General features: G+C 48.8%; 1 protein-coding gene across 1 annotated transcript in view; it reads right to left on the reverse strand.

Annotated features, from left to right (window-relative positions):
• Nucleotides 1-20,821, reverse strand: part of LOC125454311 (acid-sensing ion channel 4-A) — a 312,362-nt gene that overhangs the window by 40,929 nt on the left and 250,612 nt on the right. The window contains exons 2-6 of the mRNA XM_059647657.1: nt 16,024-16,168; nt 14,032-14,159; nt 12,020-12,173; nt 8,245-8,301; nt 748-901 (exon numbers count right to left, since the gene is read on the reverse strand). Of these exons, the coding sequence (XP_059503640.1) occupies nt 748-901; nt 8,245-8,301; nt 12,020-12,173; nt 14,032-14,159; nt 16,024-16,168 (638 nt within the window). The remainder of the gene's footprint in view (nt 1-747; nt 902-8,244; nt 8,302-12,019; nt 12,174-14,031; nt 14,160-16,023; nt 16,169-20,821) is intronic.

A 20,821-nucleotide genomic window follows, 5' to 3' on the forward strand; every position in this document is an offset into this window, starting at 1 on the left:
TGTTCTGTCCCAGATGACAGAATAAAGTGAAGACTGGTATTTATAGAGTCACAGCATCACGCAACACAGAAACAGACCCTTCAGCCCACACTGTCCATGCAGACCACATTTTCTAAACTAGTCCCACCTGTCTGTGTGTGGCCCACATTCCCCTAAAGCCTTCCTAATCATCTACCTGTCCAAACATCCTTATCAGTGTCTGAGAAGAGGGATTGGGAAGTCCTCATGCATAAATCTCCAAAAACCAGCCTCCAGGCTGAAATTTCAGAGAGTTGTGAGTGTTTGGAACTCCATGGCACAGAAAATTGTGGGGTCACAGTCCTGACGTATATTTAAGGCTGAGAGAGAGAGATTCTCGATCAGTCGGGGAATCAGGGGATCAAGGGAAAAGGGCAGGAAAGTGAACGTGAGGAATGTTGGATCAGCTGTGACACTATTGAATGGCAGAGTAGGCTCCTCCTTCTCTGGTTCCTGCTGCTGATGGTCTGAATGAGTCCACTTGTCAACCAATCAGCATTCTTGTTTCATACATTTTCCTGATAAGCTGAAGGCTGGAAGTGTTGGAAAAACATGCTTCCCCCAGAGATACCCCTGCCCTCTGCGTCAAACAACTAATTGTTTCCTTTCTAACTTTCACACCAGGTTTCTCTTTTCTGTAACGTTGGCCATGGGTCTGCTTCACTGAGCGGTGTACTTGTCTCCTCCCAGTTTAATGAGTGGATAGTGGAGAGAAACAGAAAGACATACTTAATGTTTCGTTCTGTGGTGTTGAATCTTTTTGCCAGGAATTTGGAGGAGCCCTTGCTTGGTATTTTCACCATGGAGAGCTCCTTATTGTACCTTGTTAGGTGACAGGGCGTCTCACACTTGCAACTTTGGTTTGAATTTATGATCAGTCCATCTGCAGAAAGAGACAACTTTAACAATATTTTAGTTGTGACACAGCATCCCAAATCCATCAATACAACATAAAGAACATGCAAAGATAAATCCCAACACACACCCACCTCTATCACTGAATCAACTCAGACATTCAACTGAGTGTGGCATCAACAAGCTCGAGCAAAACTAGAATCAAGGGGTTTTGGGGGAAAACTCTCCCCTTTAAGGAAGGTGGTAAGGAAAAGCCAGGGAACTATAGGCCAGTGAGCCTGACATTGGTGGTGGGCAAGTTGTTGGAGGGAATCCTGAGGGACAGTATTTACATGTATTTGGAAAGGTAAGGACAAATTGGGGATAGTCAGCACGGCTTTTGTGTGGGAACTCTTGTCTCACTGACTTGATTGAGTTTTTGGAAGTAGCAAAGAGGATTGATGAGGGCAGTGAACATGATCTGTATAGACTTCAATAAGGTGTTCAACAAGGTTCCTCATGGTAGACTGGTTAGCGAGGTTAGGTCACACAGAATACAGGGAGGACTATCCATCTCGATACAGAACTGGCTCAAAGGTAGAAGTCAGAGGGTGTGGTGGTGGAGGGTTGCTTTTCAGACTGAAGGCCTGTGACCAGTGGTGTGCCACAAGGATCGGTGCTGGGTCCACTGCTTTTTGGCATTTATATAAATGATTTGGACGTGAACGTAGGAGCTACAGTTAGTAAGCTTGCAGATAACACCAAAATTGGAGGTGTAGTGGCCAGCGAAGAAGATTATCTCAGAGAACAACAGTACGTTGATCAGATGGATCAGTGGGACGAGAAGTAGCAGATGGAGTTTAATTTGGATAAATGTGAGGTGTTGTATTTTGGTAAAGCAAATCAGGGCAGCACTTATATGGTGAGGTCCTGGGCAGTGTTGCTGAACAAAGGGACCTTGGGGGAACAGGTTCATAGTTCCTTGAAATGGGAGTCACTGGTAGACAGGGCGGTGAAGAGGGGGTTTTGCCCTTATTGGGTATAAGAGCTGGGAGGGTCATGTTGCAGATGTACAGGACATTGGTTAGGGCCACTTTTGGAATACTGTGAGCAATTCTGGTCTCCCTGCAACAGGAAGGGTGTTGTGAAACTTGATCCAGTAGATGTGAGACTCTTTGTCAGGATTTCAGCCCAAAACACTAACTTGCCTGCTCCGTGGGTTCTGCCTGACCTGCCGAGCTTCTCCAGCTCCACATTTATTGTCTCTGGTTTCCAGCATCTACAGTCCTTACTGTCTCCAAACGATGTGAAACTCGAAAGGGTTCGGCAAAGATTTACGAGGATGCTCCTGGGATTGGAGGGGTTGAGCTACAGGAAGAGGCTGGATAGGCTGGGGATATTTTTCTCTGGAGCGTAGGACGCTGAGGGGTGACGTTATAGAGGTTTATAAAATCATGAGGGGCAGGGATATGGTGAATAGTCAGGGTCTTATCCTCAGGGTAGGGGGCTCGAAGACTAGAGGGGCATAGGCTTAAGGTGAGAGGGGAAAGACTTCGTACAGAGGATGGTGTGTGTTTAGAAGTGGTGGGGGCTGGTACAATTACAACATTTAAAAGGCATCTGGATGGGTAGATGAGTAGGAAGAGTTTGGAGAGATATGGGCCAAATGCTGGCAAATGGGACTAGATTAATTTAGGGTAACTGGGTTGGCATTGACGAGTTGGACCGAAGGGTCTGTTTCAGTGCAGTACATCTTTATGGCTCTACGAATCTAAATCTGAATCAAAAGATTTGGGAGTCCTAGTTCAGAATTCTCCTATGGTTAACATCATTTCTTCATAACAACATAACTTCATTTTCAGGAGAGGGCGGGGGAGAGAGAGAGAGAGCACCAGGAGGCTGCCAGGAAGGTAAGTTTTTCCCATTTTAAAAAAGCTTACTTCGAGTGGGAGAGACCTTCATTTATTTGGGCAGCGGCTGAACCCGAGGCACTACACGTGTGGTGTCTCCCACCCACCCTCCTTCTCTAACCAAAAAAACAGGCTTGGTGGCATGTAGATAAGGCAAGGGTTTTTCTGTTTCTTTTCTTTTATTTTTATCGTGTAATTGGTAAAAACCTTTCTCATTCCTTTTTCATTTGCCTAAGTTAAGTTTAAGAGTAAAAATTGCAGGTGATCCCAGACCCTTGTTGTGCTCCTCTTGCTCAATGTGGGAGTTCAGGGACATGGCTGATGTCCCTGACTCCCACACGTGCAGGAAGTGTATCCAGCTGCAGCTCTTGTTAGACCGCATGACGGCTCTGGAGCTGCGGATATACTCACTTTGGAGCATCCGCGATGCAGAGGGGGTCGTGGATAGCAAGTTTAGCAATTTGGTCACACCGCAGATTAGGATTGCTGAGGGAGATAGCGAATGGGTGACCAAAAGGCAGAGGAAGAGCAGGAAGGCAGTGCAGGTGTCCCCTGCGGTCATCTCCCTCCAAAACAGGTATTCCATTTTGGATACTGTTGGGGGAGATGGCTCACCAGGGGGAGGCAGCAGTAGCTGGGTTCATGGCACCATGGCTGGCTCTGCTGAGCAGAAGGGTGGGAGAAAGAGTGGAAGGGCTATAGTCATTGGGGATTCAAATGTAAGGGGAGTGGGTAGGCTGTTCTGCAGTCGAAAACAAGACTCCCGAATGGTATGTTGCCTCCCAGGTGCACGGGTCAGGGATGTCTCAGATCGGCTGCGGAACATTCTGAAGGGGGAGGGCGAACAGCCAGCTGTCGTGGTGCATATAGGCACCAATGATATAGGTAGAAAATGGGATGAGGTCCTACAAGCAGAATTTAGGGAGTTAGGAGCCAAGTTAAAAAGTAGGGCCTCAAAGGCAGTAATCTCAGGATTGCTACCAGTGCCACGTGCTAGTCAGAGCAGAAAAATCAAGTTCAGTTGATAGTTAGGAAGGCAAACGCAGTGTTAGCATTTATTCCAAGGGGACATGGCACCTGTACTGCTCTGTCTGTATCTGGCTCTGGAATATTGTAATCAATTTTGGGCCCCCTATCTAAGGAGGGACGGTGCTGGCCATTGAGGGGGTCCACAGCAGGTTTACAAGAATAATCCCAGGGATGAAGGTTTTATCATTAAGGGCATTTTATCATTATATTAGGGGCGTCATGGTGGCTCAGTGATTAGCACTGCAGCCTCACAGCGCCAGGGACCCAGGTTCAATTCCAGCCTCAGGTGACTGTGTGGAGTTTGCACATTCTCCCCGTGTCTGCGTGGGTTTCTTCTGGGTGCTCCCACAGTCCAAAGATGTGCAGGCTAGGTGGGTTGGCCGTGGGAAATTGCCCATCGTGTGCAGGGGTGTGTGTGTTATAGGGGGATGGGTCTGGGTGGGATGCTCCAAGGGGCAGTGTGGATTTGTTGGCCTGAAGGGCCTGTTTCCACACTGTAGGGAGCCTAATCTATTCTAATCCAATCATATGAGGAACAATTGAGGACTCTGGGTCTGTACTCAATCGAATCTAGAAACAAAGAATCCCTACAGTGTGGAAGTAGGCTATTTGGCCCATCAAGTCCACACTGACCATCTGAACAACATCCCACCCAGACCCATTCCCCAGTACCCACCTCATCTACACTATGGGGCACTTTAGCACAGCCAATCCACCTAGCCTGCACATCTTTGGACTGTGGATGGAAACCGGGGAACCTGGGGGAAACCCCACACAGATAGTCGACCGAGGGTGGAATCAATCCTGGGTCCCTGACGCTGTGAGGCTGCAGTGTTAGCAACTGAGCCAACGCTATAACAGTGAGGGAGGAACTGAGGGAAGTGTACAGACTACTGTGAAGCCTGGATAAAGCCAACGTGGAGATGTTTCCTTTCATAAGAGAGTCTAGGATCTGAGGACACAGCCTCAGAGTGAAGGAATGACTATGTAAAACCGAGATGTGGAGGAATGTCTTCAGCCAGAGGATGGTAACTGTGGAACTCATTGCTGCAGAGGGCTATGGTAGTCAAACCACTGAGTGTGTTTCACAGAGACATCGATAGGGTGAGAGGAGCAAGGGTTACAGGGAGAAGGCAGGGGAATAGAGAAACATACCAGCCATGATCAAATGGTGGAACGGTCTTGATGGGGTTGAATGTTCTAATTCTGTTCTTTACCTAATGGTCTCTTTACTTCCCCTACATGGAGCTATGCTGATTGTTTTGATCATGTTCTGTATTTGTAAATGCTCAAATGTTTCATTCATTCAAATAGACTCTAACATTTTCCCAGTAACAAATGTTATACTAACTGGCCCATAATTAACTGTATTCATCTCATTCCCTTTTTAGATCAAGCCTGGATATTGTCCAGATCTTATTACGTGTGAACATGGTCTGCTTCAGTATCTGAGGAGTCATGAACATTGTGCAGTCATCAACGAACATCTCCACTTCTGACCTGGGGAACATAAAATGGGAACAGATGCTGTCAGGGAAGAGCACTATTGAAATGTGGAGATTGTTTAAGGAATGCAGACAGTGTGTGCTCGATATGTTTGTCCTGAGCAGGCAGGGAAGATGCGATCGAGTGAAGAAGCCTTGGTTCTCAAGAGAGATTCATGTTACAGTTGTATAGCACTTTGGTTCGGCCACATTTGGAATACTGTGTACAGTTCTGGTCGCCACATTACCAAAAGGATGTGGATGCTCTGGAGTGGGTGCAGAGGAGGTTCACCAGGATGTTGCCTGGAATGGAGGGCGCTAGCTATGAAGAGAGGTTGAGTACATTAGGATTATGTACGTTAGAAAGACAGAAGTTGAGGGGGAACCTGATCGAGATCTACAAAATCATGAGAGATATAGACAGGGTGGATAGCAAGAAGCTTTTTCCCAGAGTGCGGGACTCAATTATTAGGGGTCATGAGTTCAAAGTGAGAGGAGGAAAGTTTAAGGGAGATATGCGTGGGAAGTTCTTTACACAGAGGGTGGTGGGTGCCTGGAATGTGTTGCCAGTGGAGGTGGTTAAGTGGGGGGCATGATAGCATCACTTAAGATATATCTCGACAAATACATGAATGGGCAGGGAGCAGAGATCCTTGGAAAATAGGCGACAGGTTTAGACAGAGGATCTGGATCAGCACAGGCTTGGAGGGCAGAAGGGCCTGTTCCTGTTCTGTAACTTTTTCTGTTCTTTGTTCTTTGCCCTTTGTTCTAGTTTGAATAACTAGTTAAGAGGAAGAAGGATGCTTACGTAAGGTTTAGGAAACAAGGAATGGAAAAGGCTCTACAGGGATACAAGTTATCCCGGAAGGAGCTGAAGAAAGGGCTTAGGAGAGCACAAGGGGACATGAGAAAACCTTGGCAGATAGGATCAAGGAAAACTCCAAGGCTTTTTACACTTACTTGAGGAACAAGAGAATGACCAGAGAAAGGGTAGGGCCGATCAAGGATTATAAAGGGAAATGTGCGCGGAGCCTAAAGAGATAGGCGAGGTCCTTAATGAATACTTTTCTTCGGTATTCATAACTGAGAGGGACCTAGTTGTAGGGGAGGATGGTATGAAACAGGCTGGTAGGCTACAGGAGGTTGATGTTAGTAAGGAAGGTGTACTAGGAATTTTGAGGAAGTTAAAGATAGATAAGTCCCCTGGGCCTGATGGGATTTACCCAAGGATTCTATAGGAAGCGAGGGATGAGATCGCAGGGCCTTTGGCGATGATCTTTTCATCCTCGCTGTCCACAGGTATAGTGCCGGATGATTGGAGAGAGGTCAACATCATTCTCTCGTTCAAAAAACGGAAAAGGGATAACCCTGGAAATTAAAGGCCAGTTAGTCTTACGTCAGCGTTGGGCAAATTATTGGAAATGGCTCTGAGAAACAGGATTTATGATCACTTGGAAAGGCACGGTTTGATTTGTGATAGTCAGCATGGATTTGTGAGCAGTAGATCATGCCTCACAAACCTTATGGAATTCTTTGAAGAGGTGACCAAACACGTGGATGAAGGTAGAGCAGTGGATGTGGTAGACATGGATTTAAGTAAGGCGTTTGATAAGGTTCCCCATGGTAGGCTCATAGAACATAGAACATTACAGCACAGTACAGGCCCTTCAGCCCTCGATGTTGTGCCGGCTCATGTTGAAGGTAAGGAGTCATGGATTAGGGGGAAATGTGGCAGATTGGATTCAGAATTGGCTGACCCTTCAAAGACAAAGGGTGTTAGTGGACGGAAAATATTCGACATGGTGCTCAGTTATGAATGGTGTACCACAAGGATCTGTCCTGGGTCCTCTTCTATTTGTGATTTTTGTAAATGATTTGGATGAAGGAGTGGAGGGGTGGATTAGCAAGTTCGCGGACGATACGAAGGTGGGTCGCATTGTGGATAGTGTGGAGGGCTGTTCTAGGTTACAAAGGGACATTGATAGGATGCAGAGCTGGGCTGAGAAGTGGCAGATGGAGTTTAACCCTGAAAAGTGTGAGGTGATTCATTTTGGAAGGACAAACTTGAAAGCAGAATACAGGATTAAGGGAAAGATTCGTGGCAGTGTGGAGGAGCAGAGGGATCTTGGGGCTCATGTTCACAGTTCCCTGAAAGCTGCCACCCAGGTGGATAGAGTTGTTAAGAAGGCGTACGGTGTATTAGCTTTCATTAATAGAGGGATTGAGTTCAAGAGCCGTGAGGTTATGCTCCAGCTATACAAAAGCCTGATTCAGCCACATCTGGAGTATTGTGTCCAGTTCTGGTTGCCTCATTACAGGAAAGATGTGGAAGCGTTGGAAAAGGTGCAGAGGAGATTTACCAGGATGTTGCCTGGAATGGAGGGAAGGTCCTATGAGGAAATGTTGAGAGAGCTGGGGCTTTTCTCTTTAGAACGATGAAGGATGAGAGGTGACTTGATAGAGGCGTACAAAATGATCAGAGGTATAGATGGAGTGGATAGCCAGAGACTTTTCCTCGGGTGGAGGCAGCTACTACGAGGGGGCATAGTTTTAAAGTGAGTGGAGGTAGATATAGGGGTGCTGGGCTGTAGTTGGGGCAGGTCAGGGATAGCTGGGGGAGTGAACAGCCAGGAGTGAGAGTGATTGTCAATGGGGGCAGGGGTTGTCAGAGCTAATGGGTCATGAGCCTATTATAGTGCTGTGTTTGAGTGGTGGGTGGTTGAGGGCTCTCTCTTCTGGCCTCTGTCCCTGCTTTGACCATCAGGACACTATTTCTTGGCCTGTTGCTATAATGGGGAACATGCTCAGAGTGAGAGAGAGCTACAGGACATATCTGTCAGGCTGTGGGGAAAGAGCAGCTGGGTTGGACTGAAATGTCCCTCAAAGTGCTAGCATGGCCATGCTGGGATGAATGGCCTCCTGTATTGATCCAATGGTAGTCAGTGTTAGTTCAGTGTGAAGCGACTTACCCAGGATCCTGTCAGCACACTCCATGTACTGCTCTGGGTTACAGATCACCTCTGCACCTGCAGCATCAAACACAAACAGAACACCCGCTAACTCTCACATTTCAAACCTCGGGCAAATGATATCCTCTCACTGTTCCTCACTGCCTGAGATCCCCGCTTCCAGTGCTCCTGGCTGATTGTGCACAGCTCAGTGTAACTCAAAGCTTTTTAAAGGAAACCCTACTTTCACTATTTGTATTAACAGGGCAGTCCCAGCCCTAAATATCCTCCGACCCTAAACACCACCTGACCCTAAGCACTCCATGACCTAAAATACTTTCTGACCCAAAATATCCCCTGACCCGCAACACATTTTGACCCTAAGGGGAGGTGATGGCCTACTGGGTATTATCACTGGACTGTTAAACCAGAGACCCAGGTAACATTCTGGTGGCCCGGATGCAATTCTCACCATGGTAAACAGTGGAATTTGAATTCAGTAATACTGGATGAAGGATCTAATGATGACCCATCTGGGTCACCTTAGGGAAGGAAACTGCCATCCTTACCAGGTCTGGCCTACATGTAACTCCAGACCCACAGTAATGTGAACAAAGAACACTACAGCACAGGAACAGGCCCTTCGGCCCCTCCAAGCCTGCGCTGACACATTTTGCCCTTCCTTACTAAAACTGCCTTCACTTACAGGATCCCTATCCCTCTATTCCCTTTCTATTCATGTGTTCATCCAGGAGCTTTTCGAATGCTGCTATTGTATCTGCTTCCACCACTCCTCTGGCAGCAGGTTCCAGGCACTCACCATCCCACGTGTGAAAAACATTCCTCTCACATCACTTTTAAACAACAATCCCTGCCCCCTCACCCCCCACACCCTTGCATCCTTGAACCTGTGTCCCCTAGTAATTGACCCCTCTTCCCTGGGAAAAAGCCTCATACTTTCCACTCTATCCATGCCATCCACAATCTTATAAACTTCTGTCAGGTCGCCCCTCAACCTCCTGTGTTCCAGTGAAAACAAACATACTCTATTTATTTCTGGAGAAGGGTCCAGACCCAAAATGTCAGCTTTCCTGCCCCTCTGATGCTGCTTGGCCTGCTGTGTTCATCCACTTCTATACCTCGTTATCCCAGTATATCCAACCTTTCTTCATTGCTAAATTCCCCCAGACCAGGCAACATCCTGGTAAACCTTTGCTGTAACCACTGCAAAACATCCTCGTCCTTCTGCTAGTGAGGTGACCAGAACTACACAATATTCCAAGTGTGGCCTAACAAAAGGTTCATAAAGCTGCAGCTTAACTCGCCTATCCTTATACTCAAAATCCCTTCCAATGAAAGCAAGCATGCCATAAGCCTTTTTTTACCACCTTATCTGCCTGCGCTGCCATCTTCAGTGATCTGTGGACCTGCACACCCAGATCCCTCTACATTTCAATACTCCTGAGGGTTCTGCCATTTACTGTATAATTTCCACCTGCACTTGATCTTCCAAAATGCATCACCTCACATTTGTCTGAATTAAACACTATCTCCATTTTTTCTGCCCATGCTTCCAACTGATCTACATACTTCTGTATCCTCTGACAATCCTCCTCACAATCTACAACTCCACCAATCATTGTATCATCCACAAACTTACTCATTAGAACAGCCACATTATCCTCCAAATCATTGATGTAGATGATGAACAGCAGAGGTCCCAGCACTGATCCCTGTGGAACACCAGCAGTCACAGCCCTCCATTCCAAAAAGCATCCTTCCACCGCTACCCTCTGTTTCCTATCACTGAGCCAGTTCTGCATCCATCTCGCCAGCTCACTCTGATAACATGTGACTTCACCTTTTGTACCAGTTTGCCATGAGGGGCCTTGTCAAAGGTTTTACTTAAGTCCTTGTAGACAACATCAACTGTTTTTCCCTCATCAATCATCTTTGCCACCTCTTTGAAAATCACAATCAAGTTAGTGAGACACGACCTACCCTGCACAAAACTATGCTAATAAATCCATTTGTTTCTAAATGCGTCTACCCCTGAGCATCTTTCCAAAAATTTCCCAATGTGAGGCTCACAAGCCTGTAATTTCCAAGATTATCCCTGTTACCCTTATTAAACAATGAGTCAACATTTGCTATTCTCTCGTCCTCTGGGACCTCACCTGTGGCCAAAGAGGATACACAGATATCTGTCAATGCTCCCGCAATTTGTTCACTTGCCTCCCTCAATATTCTGGGATAGATCCCATCAGGGCCTAGGGACTTAACTACCTTAATACACAACACTTCATTTAAATAGCAACTTGGCTAAGAAACTGGACACTCCCTTCCCTGAGATCACCCTCCACCAATTCCTTCAATTTGGTGAATACTGACACAAAGTAATCATTTGGGACGTCACTTGTCTGTTCTGGATCCACATAGATTCCCTCCTCTAACCTTGAGTGAGCCAATCCTTTCCTTGTCTACCCTCATAAATGTATAAAAAGCCTTGGGATTCTGCTTAATGCTGTTTGCTAACGACGTTTCATGACCCACTTTGAGCTTTCTAATTCCTTGTTTAATTTCTTTCCTAGTTTCCTTAAATGCTTCGAGTGCTGTGCCAATTCCCATCCTCCTACACTGGATGTATGTTTCCTTTTTCTCTATGACCAAGGACGTAATATCCCTGGTCATCCAAGGTTCAGGTAGTTTGCCCATAACTATCCGTCATTCTTGAAGGAATGTGCCATTCCTGACCTGTCCTATTCCTGACCTGTCACTCCTAACCTGTGCCACTCCTGACCCGTGCCACTCCTGACCCATGCCACTCCTGACCCGTTCCACTCCAGACCCATTCCACTCCTGACCTGTGCCACTCCTGACCTGTGTCACTCCTGACCCGCCCCACTCCTGACCTGTGTCACTCCTGATCCGCCCCACTCCTGACCTGTGTCACTCCTGAACCGTGCCACTCCTGACCTGTGTCACTCCTGACCCGTCCCACTCCTGACCTGTCCTATTCGTGACCTACCACTCCTGACCTGTGCCACTCCTGACCTGTCCCACTCCTGACGTGTGTCACTCCTGACCTGTGTCTCTCCTGATCCGTCCCACTCCTGACCTGTGCCACTCCTGACCTGTGCCACTCCAGACCTGTCCCACTCCTGACGTGTGTCACTCCTGACCTGTGTCTCTCCTGATCCGTCCCACTCCTGACCTGTGCCACTCCTGACCTGTGCCACTCCAGACCTGTCCCACTCCTGACCTGTCCCACTTCTGACCTATCCCACTCCTGACCTGTGTCACTCCTGACCCGTCCCACTCCTGACCTGTGCCACTCCTGACCTGTGCCACTCCAGACCTGTCCCACTCCTGACCCGTGCCACTCCTGACCTGTCCCACTCCTGACCTGTCCCACTCCTGACCTCTTATCAACTGCTATTTGAGATGCTCCCACGTGTAGTTGACTGTTAACCTCGCTCTGAGTAATTAGGGATGGATAATAATTGCTGGGTTTGGTCAGTGACTCCTTTGTCCGATGAACGAATAAAGAGTGAGCATATCTCACCCCTATGTAGTCTGTCGCTAATCACACTTACCCCTCCATTCAATAAACCTCCTCCTTCCCTGAGTATCCCTTCCCTCCCCCTTTCCTCTCCATCTCCCTGACAATGCCCATTCCATCCCCACCGTCTGCCCTTCCCTACTTTCCTCACGGCCAACTCCGGCTGCCCATGTGCCTCGCCTGACCCCCACCTTCGCCCTCCCGGGCCGTGACTGACTAAGGTTCAATACCCACCTGGCATGTGCACCATCCGACAGTGACACTCCCTCAGGACAGCTTCCTTCTCACACTGGATACGACAGGCAGTCAAACTGTAATCCTGGTAGCCAGGGAGGTCCGCCTTCAGGTCAGAGCGACACTCACCCCAGGGGGGAGGCAGGTATGTCAGCTGCAGGCACACCCAGATGGAGATCGTCAGAGAATACCACTCCCACCACACAGGCAGCACAGGGCTAGATACAGGGTAAAGCTCCCTCTACACTGTTCCCCATCAAACACTCCCAGGGACAGGGACAGCACGGGGTTGATACAGGATAAAGCTCTCTCTACACTGTCCCCCATCAAACACACCCACCACATGGACAGCACAGGGTTAGAGACAGAGTAAAGCTCCCTCTACACTGTCCCTCATCAAACACTCCCAGGGACAGGGACAGCACGGGGTTAGATACAGAGTAAAGCTCTCTCTACACTGTCCCCCATTAAACACTCCCAGGGACAGGGACAGCACAGGGTTAGATACAGAGTAAAGCTCCCTCTACACTGTTCCCCCATCAAACACTCCCAGGGATAGGGACAGCACGGGGTTAGATACAGAGTAAAGCTCTCTCTACACTGTCCCCCATCAAACACACCCACCACACGGACAGCACAGGGTTAGATGCAGAATAAAGCTCTCTCTACACTGTCCCCCATCAAACACTCCAAGGACAGGGACAGCATGGGGTTAGATACAGAGTAAAGCTCTCTCTACACTGTCCCCCATCAAACACTCCCAGGCACAGGGACAGCACGGGGTTAGATACAGGTTAAAGCTCTCGCTACACTGTCCCCCATCAAACACACCCACCACACGGACAGCACAGGGTTAGATGCAGAGTAAAGCTCTCTCTACACTGTCCCCCATCAAACACACCCACCACATGGACAGCACAGGGTTAGAGACAGAGTAAAGCTCCCTCTACACTGTCCCTCATCAAACACTCCCAGGGACAGGGACAGCACGGGGTTAGATACAGAGTAAAGCTCTCTCTACACTGTCCCCCATTAAACACTCCTAGGGACAGGGACAGCACGGGGTTAGATACAGAGTAAAGCTCCCTCTACACTGTTCCCCCATCAAACACTCCCAGGGATAGGGACAGCACGGGGTTAGATACAGAGTAAAGCTCTCTCTACACTGTCCCCCATCAAACACACCCACCACACGGACAGCACAGGGTTAGATGCAGAATAAAGCTCTCTCTACACTGTCCCCCATCAAACACTCCAAGGACAGGGACAGCATGGGGTTAGATACAGAGTAAAGCTCTCTCTACACTGTCCCCCATCAAACACTTCCAGGGACAGGGACAGCACGGGGTTAGATACAGAGTGAAGCTCTCTCTACACTGTCCCCCATCAAACACTTCCAGGGACAGGGACAGCACGGGGTTAGATACAGAGTGAAGCTCTCTCTACACTGTCCCCCATCAAACACTCCCAGGGACAGGGACAGCACGGGGTTAGATACAGAGTAAAGCTCTCTCTACACGGTCCCCCATCAAACACTCCCAGGGACAGGGACAGCACGGGGTTAGATACAGAGTAAAGCTCTCTCTACACGGTCCCCCATCAAACACTCCCAGGGACAGGGACAGCACGGGGTTAGATACAGAGTGAAGCTCTCTCTACACTGTCCCCCATCAAACACTCCCAGGGACAGGGACAGCACGGGGTTAGATACAGAGTAAAGCTCTCTCTACACGGTCCCCCATCAAACACTCCCAGGGACAGGAACAGCACGGGTTTAGATTAAATATATCTCCCTTGGTGGTGTAGAATACACTGTCTGAGAGTGTGGGGGGAGGCAGGTTCACTCAAATTATTTGGAAGGGAATGAGATTGTGATTAAAAAAGGAACAGGATGAGAGGAAGAAGCCTGGGAGAATATCACGAAGAGAATGTTTGACACCGTGAGCGAGCACAGAGGTGGCTGCCTCAATGGGCACAGCACCATGACCATTTGATGATGTTGTTAGAAATACCCTTTGCTCCTGACATGACACGAAGGTTTGGAATCCTGGGGGCACTCCGAAACCCAGCTGATGGATGTAGGGGGGTTCGCTTGGACTGTGAATCTGAACCCGGATCCCGGCCTCAAAGGACGTCTCATCTGAAACAGACACAAAAGTTACATTACAAAATGTCACTGACTCTCACTGGGTACACTCCCACACACACTGACTCTCACTGGGGTACAGTCCCACACACACTGACTCTCACTGGGATACACTCCCACACACACTGACTCTCACTGGGGTACAGTCCCACACACACTGACTCTCACTGGGAAACACTCCCACACACACTGACTCTCACTGGGGTACAGTCCCACACACACTGACTCTCACTGGGGTACAGTCCCACACACACTGACTCTCACTGGGGTACAGTCCCACACACACTGACTCTCACTGGGGTACACTCCCACACACACTGACTCTCACTGGGGTACACTCCCACACACACTGACTCTCACTGGGATACAGTCCCACACACACTGACTCTCACTGGGGTACACTCCCACACACACTGACTCTCACTGGGGTACAGTTCCACACACACTGACTCTCACTGGGATACAGTCCCACACACACTGACTCTCACTGGGGTACAGTCCCACACACACAGACTCTCACTGGGGTACACTCCCGCACACACTGACTCCCACTGGGGTACAGTCCCACACACACTGACTCTCACTGGGGTACAGTCCCACACACACTGACTCTCACTGGGGTACACTCCCGCACACACTGACTCTCACTGGGATACAGTCCCACACACACTGACTCTCACTGGGGTACAGTCCCACACACACTGACTCTCACTGGGATACAGTCCCACACACACTGACTCTCACTGGGGTACAGTCCCACACACACTGACTCTCACTGGGATACAGTCCCACACACACTGACTCTCACTGCGGTACAGTCCCACACACACTGACTCTCACTGGGGTACAGTCCCACACACACTGACTCTCACTGGGGTACAGTCCCACACACACTGACTCTCACTGGGGCACAGTCTCACACACAGTGACTCTCACTGGGGTACAGTCTCACACACAGTGACTCTCACTGGGGTACAGTCCCACACACACTGACTCTCACTGGGGTACACTCCCACACACAGTGACTCTCACTGGGGTACAGTCTCACACACAGTGACTCTCACTGGGGTACACTCCCACACACACTGACTCTCACTGGGGTACACTCCCACACACACTGACTCTCACTGGGGTACAGTCCCACACACACTGACTCTCACTGGGGCACAGTCTCACACACAGTGACTCTCACTGGGGTACAGTCTCACACACAGTGACTCTCACTGGGGTACAGTCCCACACACACTGACTCTCACTGGGGTACACTCCCACACACAGTGACTCTCACTGGGGTACAGTCTCACACACAGTGACTCTCACTGGGGTACACTCCCACACACACACTGACTCTCGCTGCAGTGGTATGTTTGTACAGGGTGTTGCTATGTTTTGCCCATTCTGTGGGACATGATCTCACTTGGTTTTGTGATTCACTGTAAACAGGGCATTATTTATTAATGTGTCCCTTCCCCACCATCTTCTGATCCTCAGTTGATGGTCCATGTGTGTACCCCGTGGCCTGAGGTAAATTTTGAGCTGTTAGCCCACGTCCTGTCCCCTCCCCTTCTTTCTGTCTGTGTGGTTTGTATGCTGTGCCCTTACTGCCTGTAAGTCAGCTCTTTAACTTCTGTCAGACAGTCTTTGCGTCAGCCCCACAGTTATGAAAACATCCTCTGGCTAACAACTGCTTCCTATTTTTGGTGCGATAGGTTTGTATTGAATCCATTGAGGAGTGAGAGGTCTGGTCTCCCAGCCTCTGTCTGCCACCCCTGAGCACCCGCTCTCTGTTCCCCAGCAGAGGGTATCTCCCTTGAGCCCGGTCCTGGTTTACAGATCCTGCCAGTGTGCAGTCACCTACCGGTTTCCTGCCAAATTGGCAGGTACTCGTCCTGTTGGATGTCCAACATGATTTCCAGGCCATTCCCCATGCCACCTTGCCTCGTCTTCTTGACATTTGTCTTGTTTGCATTGAAGGTATAACATTTCCCATATCTGGTGTACACCTGTTGGAAAAAGACACAAGTTACTGGTTCGAGCTTAGCCTATGGGATTGTCTTAGCCAGCTTCCCGGAGGATCCTGTCATGAGATCCTGTCTGCTGCAGGTGGGTGAACAGCATCTAAACCCAAACCTTGCACAGGACACAAAATGGGGGAGATCGGGAACCTGGGCCGAGGACACTCATCTCTGTGTGACCTGACAGTACAGTGACTCCATTGTTTGTGCATGTGCTCAGAAGCTGTTCCCAGAGTCAACTGCTTATCCCACCTCTCCCTCAATGTCAAAACTAGGAAGGGAAGGTATTCCTTCTCCTAGAGGGGAGTGAATGTCTGAGATTCCCAACCCCAGCGAATGAGGAGGCTGAGACGACAGACAGCACTTACAGACAAGATCGAACCATTCTGAGAAACCGATCGGGCGCTGGCAGAAAAACATTTGTGGCCTGGGGTTAGGCACTGGTCATGTGTAATGAGCCTTACTCCTTAAAACCACAAAAACAATCCTTTTTCTTCCATTGATGGCGCATAAAATATGGGAAAATCGAATCTTTTCTTTATGTTCATTTGTGGGATGTGGGTGTCTCTGTCTGGGCCCAGCATTTATTGCCCATCCCTAGTTGCCCCCTTGAGAAGGTGGGGGTGAGCTGCCTTCTTGACCTGCTGCAGTCCATGTGCTGTGGGTTGACCCACAATGTCCTTAGGGAGGGAATTCCAGGATTCAGACCCAGCGACAGTGAAGGAACAGCGATATATTTCCCAGTCAGGATGGTGAGTGGCTCGGAGGGGAACTTGCAGGGGGTGGTGTTCCCACGTATCTGCTGCCCTTGTCCTTCCAGATGGAAGTGGTCATGGGTTTGGAAGGTGCTGCCTGAGGATCTTTGGTGAATTTCTGCAGGGCACCTTGTAGATAGTACACACTGCTGCGACTGAGTGTCGGGGGTGGAGGGAGTGGGATGTTTGTGGATGTGGTGCCAGTCAAGCGGCTGCTTTGTCCTGGATGGTGTTGAGCTTCTTGAGTGTTGTTGGGGCTGCACTCATCCAGGCAAGTGGGGAGTATTCCATCACACTCCTGACTTGTGCCTTGTAGATGGTGGACAGGCTTTGGGGAGTCAGGAGGTGAGTTACTCGCTGTAGTATTCCCAGCTTCTGACCTGCTCCTGTAGCCTCTGTGTTAATGTGGTGAGTCCAGGTGAGTTTCTGGTCAATGGTAACCCCCAGGATGTTGATAGTGGGGGATTCAGTGATGGTGGCACCATTGAATGTCAAGGGATGGTGGTTACGTTGTCTCTCATTGGTGATGTTTATAGCCTGGCATTTGTGTGACGCGAATGTTAGTGTCCACTTGTCAGTCCCTATGCCCTCCTTTGTCTGCGTAACTCCCTCCATCCCAACAATCTTGCGAGGCCTCTGCACTCATCAAATTTTGAATCATTCCCTGTTTATAATCACAGCATCATTGGGAAGCTGCGCCTTTAGCTCTCTGGGCTCCAAGCTCTGTATTACATTCACTATATCTGTCCACCTCTCTGCATCTCTCTCTCTACCCCGCTCTGTCTTTCTCTCTCCACCCCCCTCTCTCTTTCTGCCTTTCATCCATTGTCTCTCTGCCTCTCCACATCTCTCTACACCTTTCTCTCTCTCCTCCTTTACCTCTCCATCCTTATCTCCACCTCTCCCTCTCTCAGTCCTATAATCATTTTGCTGAGGACTCATTACTGAGTGTGAATAAGTTGTATAGAAGTAGCAGGTGGATATTCGGCAATGGGTGCCTCACAGTTGAGGGTTAATCTCATTTCACTGATCTTGCTTTGCCTTCTGAACCTCGCAGATGGCCATTTGTTCCCATAGCTCCCTGATGTCTCACTGAAGGAGCCCTGTGTTCTGTCCCACTCTTCTGCCCTCACCCCGCCCCCCCACCTCTCGTGCAGACTCTGGGCTGAATGACAGTCCCTTCAATCCCTGGCACCAGGGGAGGTAATGGCCTAGTGGTATTATCACCGGATGGTTAATGCAGAGACCCAGGTAATCTTCTGGGGACCCAGGTTCAAATCCTGTCACAGCAGATGGCGGAATTTGAATTCTATAAACATTGGGGGTTAAGGGCCTAATGGTGTTGGTTGCTGGGGGAAAGCCCATCTGGTTCATTAATAGGCCAAGCAGCATCTTAGAAGCACAAAAGCTGACGTTTCGGGTCTAGACCCAAAACGTCAGCTTTCCTGTTCCTAAGATGCTGCTTGGCCTGCTATGTTCATCCAGCTCCACACTTTGTTATCTCGGATTCTCCAGCATCTGCAGTTCCTATTATCTCCGGTTCACTAATGTCCATTAGGGAAGGAAACTGCCATCCTTACCTGGCCTGGCCTATATGTCATGAAAATTCCACCCAAAACTAGTGGAGTTTGGTACAAACAGACAGTGTCCCCAGGAAGGATTAGATCAGGTTAGCGTTTACACACAGGTATAGAGTCACAGAGTTGTACAGCGATAGAAACAGACCCTTCAGTCCAACACATCCATGCTGACCCAGATATCCTAAACTGATATAGTCCTATTTCCCTCTGAATCCTTTCTATCCATGTCCCCATCCAGATACCTTTTAAAAGTGTTTTAGCTTTTATTAATAGAGGGATCGAGTTCCGGAACCAAGAGGTTATGCTGCAGCTGTACAAAACTCTGGTGCGGCCGCACTTGGAGTATTGCGTACAGTTCTGGTCACCACATTATAAGAAGGATGTGGAAGCTTTGGAAAGGGTGTAGAGGGGATTTACTAGGATGTTGCCTGGTATGGAGGGAAGGTCTTACGAGGAAAGGCTGAGGGACTTGAGGCTGTTTTCATTAGAGAGAAGAAGGTTGAGAGGTGACTTAATTGAAACATATAAAATAATCAGAGGGTTAGATAGGGTGGATAGGGAGAGCCTTTTTCCTAGGATGGTGACGGCGAGCACGAGGGGGCATAGCTTTAAATTGAGGGGTGAAAGATATAGGACAGATGTCAGAGGTGGTTTCTTTACTCAGAGAGTAGTAAGGGAATGGAACGCTTTGCCTGCAACGGTAGTAGATTCGCCAACTTTAGGTACATTTAAGTCGTCATTGGATAAGCATATGGACGTACATGGAATAGTGTAGGTTAGATGGGCTTGAGATCGGTATGACAGGTCGGCACAACATCGAGGGCTGAAGGGCCTGTACTGTGCTGTAATGTTCTAAGTTCTATAAATGTTGTAACTGTACCAGCCCCCACCACTTCCTCTGGCAGCTCATTCCAAACACGCACCACCCTCTGGGTGGAAATATTTCCCTCAGATCCCTTTTAAATCGTTCTCCTCTTGCCTTAAAACAAGCCTCTAATTTTTGACTCTCCCACACCAAGGGAAAAGACCTTGACTATTCACCCTATCCATGGCCCTCAGCCTCCGACGCTCCAGGGAAAACAGCCCCAGCCCACTCAGCCTCCCCCTGTGGCTCAAACCCTCCGAGCCCGTTATTTCTGAACCTTTCAAGTTTCATGTCTTTCCTAATACCGAGAGTCCAGAATTGAACACAGCATTCCAAAAGTGACTTCAGAGCCACAGCAATGTTGTTGACTCTTAACTGCCCTTGGGGCAATTAGAGATGGGCAATAAATGTGGAATGATGATACTCTAATCTTACAAATGAATTTAAAAATTCCATCTGCCCTCGAACTGGGATTGCTGTTTGATGTTTGTGAAGGTTTGCTGCCCTCGTGTGTTGTGTGCAAGAACAGCTTTGTCTCCCCCACCCCGCCATACTGAAGGCATCACAGACAGAGCCTGGATATATACAATTTCACCAAAACTCCAGGTCCCATTATTTTGAGTAAGAATTAGTTAACAGGTGAGAGAATTCTCACAGCCAGACAACATCTCAGACAATGAACCCGACAGGATGAGCAGTTTAGATGCTGTGGAAGGTGGAGATCCCAAAGAGAAACTATATGTTATGAACTCCCAAATATAAATCACATATATATAATGTGACAACCTAAATGAGAGGATTTTAAAAGGTGTGAGCAGAAGTAGAGAATCTGTAAATGTTGGATATAGTTGTATCAGAGGTGGTTCAAAGGAGGGTAACTGGATTGATTGAGAGAGAGGGCGAGCAAACTGGCCATATCACCATGGTGCAGGGAGCCATTTGGGGGATAGAGGGTGAGAGAAAAGAGACATGTAGGTGTAACTGGGGATAGTGTAATGGGCGGAATAGACACTGCTCTCTACGGCCAGGATTGAGAGTCCCCAGGGCTGTGTTTCCTGCCTGGGGCCTGAGTTCAGGAAAGCTCATCTGGGCTGCAGAGGAACTTGGATTGGGAGGGGAAAGATCCAATTGTTGTGGTCCATGTGGGCACCGACGATATTGTTGGAAAAAGGAAAGAGGTTCTGCTGAGGGAATATGAGCAGCTTAGGGGCTAAATTCTAAAGCAGAATTAAAAAGGTAATAACCTGCAGGCTGATACCTGAGCCAACAACAACTGACGCTGTGCCGACAAGGTTAAGGGGCAAACATGTGGCTGAAGGGTTGGTGTGGAGCAATGGGTTTGAATTTATGGGACGTTGGCCCCAGCACTGGGGACGGACGGAGATGTCCCAATGGGATGGGCACCACCTGAATCATGCTGGGACCAGGGTCCTGGTGAATT

Source organism: Stegostoma tigrinum, chromosome 7 (assembly GCF_030684315.1).
Source record: "Stegostoma tigrinum isolate sSteTig4 chromosome 7, sSteTig4.hap1, whole genome shotgun sequence".
NCBI lineage: Eukaryota > Metazoa > Chordata > Chondrichthyes > Orectolobiformes > Stegostomatidae > Stegostoma > Stegostoma tigrinum.